This window comes from Heterocephalus glaber, unplaced genomic scaffold (assembly GCF_053883595.1).
Source record: "Heterocephalus glaber isolate CG9 unplaced genomic scaffold, H.glaber_assembly_v1.0 deba00001773, whole genome shotgun sequence".
In the NCBI taxonomy this organism is placed as follows: Eukaryota; Metazoa; Chordata; class Mammalia; order Rodentia; family Bathyergidae; genus Heterocephalus; species Heterocephalus glaber.
In genome coordinates this window covers 10,306,998-10,316,706 of record NW_028258463.1, presented here as the reverse complement: position 1 = coordinate 10,316,706, position 9,709 = coordinate 10,306,998, and the positions used below count along the sequence as shown (strand labels likewise).

At 49.1% G+C, this 9,709-nt stretch overlaps 1 protein-coding gene across 1 annotated transcript; it reads left to right on the top strand.

Annotated features, from left to right (window-relative positions):
- Positions 1-1,840: 1,840 nt before the first annotated feature.
- Positions 1,841-7,311, top strand: Krt12 (keratin 12). The gene is made up of 8 exons (XM_004859421.4): positions 1,841-2,498; positions 2,873-2,955; positions 3,892-4,048; positions 5,275-5,436; positions 5,524-5,649; positions 5,746-5,966; positions 6,282-6,352; positions 6,808-7,311. Exons 1-8 carry the CDS (start codon positions 1,941-1,943, stop codon positions 6,903-6,905), a joined length of 1,476 nt encoding a protein of 491 aa, XP_004859478.1. The 5' UTR covers positions 1,841-1,940; the 3' UTR covers positions 6,906-7,311.
- Positions 7,312-9,709: the final 2,398 nt, after the last annotated feature.

The window sequence follows — 9,709 nt, the reverse complement described above, 5'->3', positions numbered from 1 at the left end:
TAGTCAAAATATATGTGTATACTTAGTACACACAACGTACACCTTACTAATGAATTTAGTGCAAATATCTTTGCAAAATAAAACCCGCTATTTATACTCAGAAATTTTATTTCTTATTATCAAATACAGAAAACCTGAATTTAGAAATCGGAATCCGATAATGTCCAAGAATCTATAATCTATACTCTACACCGAATTATTAAAATTAAAGTGATATGATCTTAAGAAAGATCATAAAATCTTATATTGTATAAACTATGTTCAAAATATATATATAATATACTGATATTTACTTACATTTTCTTTATAGTTCCTGCATCATCCAAATTTTCACATATATACAGAGAGAGAGAGAGAAAGAGACAGAGAGAGTCTGCCACATATTGTGTACATCAGGAAAAGAAAAAGTTGTATAAATATTTTAATACCAAATTTATTAAGACATTGTGAGATCACTATGATACCTTTGGCCCTCTACAATTACAAGAGGTCCTCAAAGTGGTGGCCATGAGCTTCTGGACATTTATCAGTACAGCGAATAGCTGAAGTGTGGATACCATTTTTGGCAGAAGAGAGAGAGAGATTGCTATGTTTTTAAAAATCAATAATAGATTATTTTACAATGAAAAAATGAGACTTGGATCATCACGTCAAAGAAAACGTGTAAAAGGAAAATCCTTAGTCTTTACAAAATGCTCACAATTTGAATTTCTAAGGAAATCCCCCTCCCCTGGAGTTGCACTAATAAGTTTCTGGGTGTCTATACTTTCTGTCCAAATCAGGCATCTTTCACATCAATGCACTTCCCCCCAAAATGTTCTTCTGATGCCACATATACAAGCCATATCGATTTCAAAGACAAATAACATGTCAGAGAAGAAAGTATAACAAGAACTTAGTTCTAAATAGTAAAGACACTGAATACAATTCTTCAGAGCATGCTTTGCAAAACTTTTGCAAACAATTCAGGAGACAACCTGTCATTGTTCAGTGTTGCACACGAGTTGCTCTTCATCGGAGCAATCAGCTGAAATGGTCGTGGCTTCCTGAACCTGGGACCTCCATTATTTAATTCAGACTGCATGTTTCTTCTTTCTCCTGATAACGGCAATAAAACCAGAAGCTTTGACACAATCCCTTCACCCAGTCAACACATCAATTGAGCAACTCGTAGAGAGGACAGCTTTTGAAGGAGTAAATGTAAGTGGTGGGTGAAGGTCAGCGAACCACCACAAAAGACCCCGATTTCATAGAGTTTACTGAAAAGGTCAATTCTTACATGAAGGAAAAACTGCTGAAGCAACTACCACATTCTACTCTGGAACAGCAGTTGGCAGCCTTTCCTTTGGGAACCCAGAAAGAGAATTTGTGCAACGTGTTAATGACAATCTTTAACATCTGGAAAATTCAAATTCGAGTTCCAGCCTGGGAAAAGCCTTTGTTCCCCACATTCTACAGCGCGCTGTGCAGCCGCTCTGAAATGCAATTCCACTGAAAGATACTCTGGATCGGAATCCACGGCTTATCCTGGCTTCCCAAAGCAAACAAATGGGAAGGCGGGCGAAGAACAGGCCTGAAGCCTGACGTCCAGGAGGAGATTCGCTACACTCACTGCTTTCTGATTGTGCTGCAGACACAGGCAACAACTCCCTCCCAGAAGATCCCTTTTGACAACCTCAAGCCTCTCCACCCAGCTTCCCTTTTGTATCACACGTATCTATCGAATGGAAATGACTGCTCGGTTATTCTAAACCAGTGAATTTTCATTCCACATGAATCACTGACTTGCTGAGATGGCCTAGAAGCGGTGGGGGACATGCGATTTCCGATGGAGGGGTGAGCTTTCCCACGGCCACACCGCCCCCTGGCCTATAAAAGGTGGGCCCCTGCTCACTGGCAGCGCGCCTCTGGCATCACCACCTCCCCTCTCCCAGGACACCATGTCGCTCTCAGTGCTGAGCTCTGGGCTGTCCCAGCGCATGTCTGAGCAGAGCAGAGTGGCAGGCCAAGCCAGGGGCCTGTCCACTTCCAGCCCTGTGGGGGGCCCTGGGGCCAGCGCCTTTGGCTTCGGAGCTGGGGGGTTTTGCTGTGCTGGGGGCTTCTCTGCTGCTTCCGTGTTTGGGTCCAGCTCTGGCTTCTCTGGTGCCTCTACGTGTTCGCTGGCCAGGGGCCTGGGCACTGGTCACGGGGGACCCTTGGGAGGTGGCTTCAGAGGGCTGGGAATGGCATTTGGGGACAGCCCAGCAGGTGGCTCTGCAGGTATCCTCGGTGGCAATGATGGAGGCCTTGTTCCTGGGTCAGAAAAAGCCACCATGCAAAAGCTGAATGACAGACTCGCATCCTACCTGGAGAAGGTTCGAGCCCTGGAGGAGGCCAATGCTGACCTGGGACAGAAAATCCGAGACTGGTATGAAAGGCAAGGAAGTGGGGCCAGGGACTCCTCATCCCAGAACAGTTACAGTAAATACTACCCACTGATCGAGGACCTCAGGAACAAGGTAAGACCACGTCTTCAGGAGGGCATTTGGGAATTCTTCTCCTCTTTCACCAACACCGTGTTTTTACAGTGATAATCACTTGCAATTTAGAGTTTTCAGCTAGACTGTGCTTGGAGAATTCTCTCATCTCCAGGAGTTTACTTCCCCATGTCACTTATCATAAAGGGGGTGTGTTTCCGTGCCTTCCTGGAGGAAGTGTGTCTCCTCATCTTGCAATGATATTTTGTAAACACATTTTCTTTTAAAAATGCAGCTGCCTTAAGCTCTTAAGAAAACAGCATTGAACATCCACATTTGACCTTCACGTCAACATACTACGTGGAGACCGCCAGTATTTAAGGCTCCAGTTTGTGGGTCTCACTGTCCTTTGCCAGGTCCTCTCTGCCAGCATCGGAAATGCCCAGGTCATCCTGCAGGTGGACAATGCCAAGCTGGCCGCCGAGGACTTCCGAATGAAGTGAGTAGAGCAGACGAACGGGGCCCGACCTGGCTTTCGCGCCCTGCATCCACTCACGGCGAACGTTTCACATCTGCTAAAGTTCACGTTCGCCATTCAAGTAGGTCATTCTAGGAAGCAATTAGAAGCAAGCACAGTTAGAATTATACAACCTTAAATTATGTTTCTTACACCTCGGGCTCCCAATCACTACACTTGCACTGCGCTATTACCTTGGATGCAATGTGACAATTCCACCAGTGTCCTAGCCTGAATTTCCACTGCAGGGAGATGCGTGAATAACGTGTCTGCCACACAGTCCGGTGAAACACCTGTTTTCCTGATGGCACAGGCAATTGAAAGATTAACTGAAAGATCGTCCACTTCTGCACTCCCGTCTCCTTTCCCACCCTCCACCCTCCCAGGCAGAAGGGCCAAAAGCTAATTTCCTTTTCTAACTTCCTTTTTCCTTTTCTGTGTGGCAACATTTCCACACAGGAAGTTGGAGTGGCAATGGACCGGTACCGGTAACATCTTGGTAAAATCCCCTGAAGAAGCGCCGGGGGTTTTCATTAAATTGGGAAGAAAATTAAGCCAAAAAGTCACTGCAATTTTAAGGTGCCACTAGGAACATCACCCGGAGGGAGGCTGCTGTTCTCCCAACCAGAGCAGCAGTCAAGTGGAACCCACAGCACCCTGGGGTGCTGTGCTTTGGGGTTCACTACCACCAGAAAACTACCAAACCCTTCCACACCTCTTCTCCTCTCCAATTGAACAGGAAATTATGATACTAAAAAAAAAAGAAAAGAAAAAGTCACAAAAGCAAAACTCCCTCACATACTGCAACGATGTTATTCTTAAACAGTTGCATGGATTTCTGCACCAGACATTCCGAGGGGGCGGGGGGGGTGCCAGCTGGTTGTGGGACCCTCTAAACTGTGTGTGCTTGGCTCGAAGGTATGAGAGTGAGCTGGCCCTACACCAGATGGTGGAGACCGACATCCACGGGCTGCACAGGGTGCTGGATGAGCTGACCCTGCCCAGGGCTGACCTGGAGATGCAGATTGAGGGCCTGAACGAGGAGCTGGCCTACCTGAAGAGGAACCACAAGGAGGTGGGCGCTGCTTCCTGAAATTCCAGGGCCCCACGATTACAATTTCAAATTTGCAAATCAGAAGTTACCTTCCCTGTTCAAAGGGCCATTTGTTTCAAGTCTCTCTCTCTCTCTCTCTCTCTGTCTCTCTCTCTCTCTCTCTCTCTCTCTCTCTCTCTCTCTCTCTCTCTCTCTCCCCACACACACACACCCTGGTGTAGGTGCTTCCTGCTAATGAACCTGTTTAATGAATTAGTGCACTTTCTGATTTTCTCATTCTCAATTATTGGATATTGACAGTAAAATTTTAATTGTCTCAATTTAGTGGCTTTTAAAAATATACATAGTATTTCAAAAGCTAAGAAACAAAATTGTACCAATACTATGGACTACTATATAAGAGAAACCACTTGTACCCAGTGTAATGCATGCACATGGACCGCTGATGTGCCATAGTGTGTACCATGATGCACAGAATGCACACTGGCAACTGGCTTCTAAAGAAGTTTCTACCCAATGAGGCATCATGGCTCACAGCTGTAATCCCAGCACTCAGTAGGCTGAGGCAGGAGAATCCCAAATTTGAGACCTACCTAGGCAACTTCTCCAGAATCTATCTCTAAAACCTATAACAAATTTTTTCAAAAGAAGTTTCTACTAGATTGGCAATAAGTGGTACAAACAGTGCACAATCCCACATACTGCTCATAGCTCTGGGTTTGCAGCTGTAGTAGAAACCTTGGGCCCACACACCAGGCCTTCCTCTGGTTGAGGTGGTGGACCCTGTAGGTAGCGGACACTTCAGGCCAGGCCAAATAATCCACTGTCCCCTGGGCTCTGCACCCAGGGCCTGAGGTAATTTTAGGGCCTGTGAAAATAGGCCTTAAATTCTTTCAAAATCGGTCGAAAAATACATACTTTTAGGTTTTAAAGTTTTAATGTATTGTATATACATTGTTAATATAGTTACCTTTGTATCAAGCCAGTCAAAAAGTAAAGTTTGAGCCGGACGTGGTGGCGCACGCCTGTAATCCCAGCACTCTGGAGGCTGAGGCAGGAGGATTGTTACAAGGGCTACAATAGTTAGTTCAAGGGCTACATAGCAAGAACCTATCTCAAAAATTTAAAAAAATTTTTTAAATAAAAAATGCATAACTTTTGTGGAAGAAGAGGCCCCAGGAAGGCAAAGGTCTGGATGCCCCTCTAGATCACCTTGGACCCACAACCCTCCCTCCCCGCTGCTGCAGGAACTCCAGAGCATCCGAGCCAAAGGCCCCAGGGAGATCAGTGTGGAAATAGACGCGGTGCCGGGTGTGGACCTCACCAGGCTCCTCAACAACATGAGGGCACGGTTCGAAGTCCTCACAGAGCAGAACCGCAAGGATGCAGAGGCCTGGTTTGTGGAAAAGGTATCCACGGGACAGCAGAGGGCTTGGTGGTGTTGGGCCCAGACCCATGCAAGCTCAGCGCTTACCCTCCGCCTCTCCACCTTGCAGAGCGGGGAGCTCCAGAAGGAGATCAGCTCCAACACCGAGCAGCTGCAGTCCAGCAGGAGCGAGGTCACCGACCTGCAGCGCGCCCTGCAGAGCTTGGAGATCGAGCTGCAGTCTCAGCTTGCCCTGGTGAGCGTGGACGCAACTTTGTTTCAGTTGCCGGGACAATGTTGCAGCTTCTGTTTGCTCATCGCTGCCTCCGTTTTCCTCTCCTCCCGCGTGCAGAAGAAATCCCTGGAGGACTCGCTAGCGGAGACCGAGGGCGGCTACTGCAGCCAGCTGTCCCAGGTGCAGCAGCTCGTGGGCAACCTGGAGGCGCAGCTGCAGCAGGTGCGAACCAACGCCAAGTGCCAGGGTGCTGAGCACCAGCGGCTGCTGGACGCCACAGCCCGGCTGGAGCTGGAGATCGAGACATACCGCCGACTGCTGGATGGGGAGGCCGCGGGGTGAGTGAGTGAGGCGGGGGGCGCAGGCAGGGGACACCCTGTGGTCGGGAATCCAACTTCCAAGACCAGATGCCCTGCGAGCTGCCAGGTTGCCCCGCTGACAGCCCATTTTAGGCAAGATCTGAAAACAAGGGTGCACTTAGCCGATTGACTGCTCTCAGAATGCATCTGCCAATCAGGAGACCGGAGATTCTCTATTTGGCCATGGTTTTATGTACTTTTCTAATTTTGAGCTCAAATAGCAAATTCTCTTTATTCCTTCTCCTTGCAGCCAGCCTAACATGATTCCCTCCCTACCCCTCGCTTTCCTTACAGTGATGGTTTGGATGAAAGCTCATCTGTAACAGTCTCCAACTCTCAAGCTCAGTCCATTGATTCTTCTAAAGGTATGCAGACAAGAGTCTCTTAAAGTAAGTCAGAATCACGTTCATCAGAGGTGGAAAGTATTAAGTCTCACTGAATATTACAGTACTATACAGTACTAATGAGCCAAAGACAGACGCTGCGTGCTCTTGCAGCATAGAGTGGTCTGTAGCTTGTTAAAACTTTTGGCAAGCCCAGAAGGGAAAACATCTTCTCTATGGACAGGAATTATGAGCACTGCACCACTTGGTAAATGTTCAAATTGAAAACTGTTTTCATTTGTGCAGGAGGCCATATCAAATACATTTTGTGCTCACAGGATAGAACACATTTTTAGGATGTCAATGTCACTTTTGAAAGTTTAAGTCTGATGGATTGCATCAGGCAAGACCCAGTTTAGAAGCTTAAATTATCCAACAACCAATGTTGTGATAATCTTTGACACATTCTGCTCCCTTTATTCTGCTTTGATCTTTAGATCCAAATAAAACCCGAACAATCAAGACAATTGTGCAGGAGGTGATAAACGGAGAGGTGGTCTCATCCCAAGTTCAAGAAATTGAAGAAGTGATGTGAAAATTTCACAAGATCAGCCTCATGATTTGTTCCTGAGGAATGAGACATTTACAACTAGGAATCACTTCTTTCAGATTAACATGCTGTATTAGTTCAATCTGGTTTTGGTCTGTTTGATGTTTTCTCTGGATCTTCTCTTCACTTTGAGTACTCTTTGTCCCTCTGAAGCAGTATTCAGTCATGGGTCACTGTGGTCACATTGATCTCCATAACGAACCCAAATCCCCTTCCACCCTCCTGAGACCCGGAGTGTCCTCTGGGGACTTTCTTCTGGGGACGTGAGCCATTGCTTTGAAATCACAGAGCTTTGATGAAGTAGTGCTAATAGAGCTAATAAAAGATGAATGGTAATAACACAAAGTGTGTACCTTCTTGCTTCCAACAATAACATCAAGGGCGTGGAGAGAGATTTTTATAATATTAAATAATAAAGTAGATGAACACTAGAGCAAAGATGTTAGTCAGGCTTGGGGGTTTACGTTCAGAAGAAACTTTTGGAAGTTCTGCTCTGTTTCCATCAATCTGGTGAGGCTGCTAATCAACTATATTACCCACTGCCAGGGGGAGCCGCTGTCCTGTCCATGTGCACCACCTTCTTTCACAAAGGCAAGAAGCTCTTCCTGAGGCCCTGTGGGGCCACGCCAGACAGAAGGAGGCACACAGACAGCCTTGTGCTTCAGGGGCTCTTGCTGAGGGCAGAAGGAGACAGGCCAGGCGCAGAGACCCCACGGGGGAGGCAGAGGCGCTGCCTGCAGAGAGCAACCGGGGGCGAGGAGGGGAGGAACTGAGCAGTACAGGGAGACTGCTGCCTTCCTCCTGGACCACAGCGGGGCTCGGGTGGGGCTCCTGGGGCAGTTAAGTCTGATCCGAAAGCCAGGATTAGAAGTCGCATTCTGTGGCAGGGCAAAGGGCGAAGGGCAAGGGTAGCCCAAGTCTAAGCCTTTGCCAGGTGAAGATGGTGGCTCAGACCCCTAAAAAGAAACCCAGAGCAGGAGTTCACAATGAAGAGCCCGGGTTCTGAAGCATACTGGGTTCAAATCCTGGCTCCACTACCTACCAGCAATAATTTAACTCTGAACGCCTCTATCCCTTGATCTGCAAACCTGCTCCGCGGGGCAGGGCTTGTGGGGATTAAACGAGATGATCTACAGCAACTGCCAGGAACCTAGAAAGCTCTGGCTCCGGAAGCGCCTTGTCTGAGTCCCGTTATTGTTTACTGAATGGAACCAAAAGGGGATGGAGGAGCCCGGGGGGCAGTGAAGCGTGTGTCAGGGAAGGGACAGAGGAGGCGCCCGGCCTGGAGGGTCCCGAGCTGAGAGCTGCTCTGCTAACTGAAGCTGGGAGGGGCCGTGCTCCCTTGTCGGGTTTGGGAGTTTCGGGCCGTTCGCCGCACACTGCCACTCCTCCACGCCTCTCTCTTGCGCACCAAGGAGAACTGACCTCAGGGCTAGAGAAATCGTCAGGGTCGCTTCTGACGCGGACATGGAAGGCGGCGCTTCCCCGACATTCAGAGGGGCCCACAAATAGCCACCGGTTTACATCGCACGCAGTATTCGGTCGCGCCCTTGTCTCACGGCGCAGGGCTCAGAGCCGGAGGGGTCTGCGCAACTCTGATGGCCTGGGTCCTGTCCGCCTGCTCCGTGGCCACAGCCCTGCGTATGGAAGCGTCCCCCACCCAGGGCTCCCGGGACACCGCTCTCACGGGAACTTGCCCAGACTTCTCTCCACGGCCGGCCGAGGAGGGGCGATTGCACCTTTTGTCCTCTCTGCACTCACCACGGGGGGCTCAGCTGACCAGGGCTGCGGGCACCATCGCGCGTGGGGGGGGCTGCACGCTGCTTTTGTAGCCTGCAACAGCCTCCACCCTGCATCCCCACCTCCCGCCGGTGCCTCCCTCAGTGGGAAGGCAGACAGATGGCTGAGGAGGGCACGAAGCGACTTCCAAGGCTGGCCCGGAGCCTCTCCACTGTGCTGGGCCCCTCGGGTCACGCCCTCCGGCCGGAGTCAGCTGCCCGCAGGCTTCAGCACCAGGGAAAGCTCACAAAACTACCCTTGGAGCGCCAATGCCCAGGATTTCACAGAACAGAAGCAAGTCCCCACAGCAGTGTGTTTTCCCCTTAAGAGCTGGGTCGAAACAAGCAGTCTGCAGTCTTCACTCGCAGAGGAACCATTACATTTCCTGCCCGCTAAAGCCGCACTCCTGGCTTCTCCGACAGGAAACGCCAGGGGCCGGTCTGTCCCGGCTGCTGTAACCGAACACCCGGACCAGGGGTTGTAAATCTCAGCCGCGGATCCCGCACAGCTCTGGCAGCGGGTGGGGGATCAGCCCCCGGGTTCAGACAGTGCCCTCTCTTTACAGCTACACAAGGCCAGCAAGGTGCTCAGGCTATTTCAAAATCTGAAATTTTCTAACTTGAAATTTTACTTTGCTATGCATTTATTGTCTGCCTAAGCTAAAGCTTTGGAAAGCACGTTATTTCCTGGATTGTCAGCATAATGTGGAGGGGATGGTGAAGGGCTTGGAGGATGCTCTATCTTTCTTTCGTACATTTTGTTGCATTTTGTTTGTCATGCTGAGGATGGAACCCAGGGAGTGCTGAGCTGCATTCTACCCCTTTTTATGTATTTTTATTTTATTTTTGAGACAGGGTCTCACCAAACTGCCCAGAAGGCCTGGAACGTGCAACTCTCCTGCTTCAGCCTCCTTACTAGCTGGGATTACAGGCATGTGCCACCGTGTCTGGAACATTTCGTACACTTTCTAAAAATGTTCAGCAAACAACGTGCATGACTCTGATGACCAA

Bases quoted from the DNA above. Each gene is read 5' to 3' on its own strand.
- Krt12 (XM_004859421.4), top strand. From the start codon at position 1,941: ATGTCGCTCTCAGTGCTGAGCTCTGGGCTGTCCCAGCGCATGTCTGAG. The intron at 2,956-3,891 runs GTGAGTAGAGCA...CTTGGCTCGAAG, and splicing joins GCCGAGGACTTCCGAATGAA to GTATGAGAGTGAGCTGGCCC. The intron at 4,049-5,274 runs GTGGGCGCTGCT...CCGCTGCTGCAG, and splicing joins TGAAGAGGAACCACAAGGAG to GAACTCCAGAGCATCCGAGC.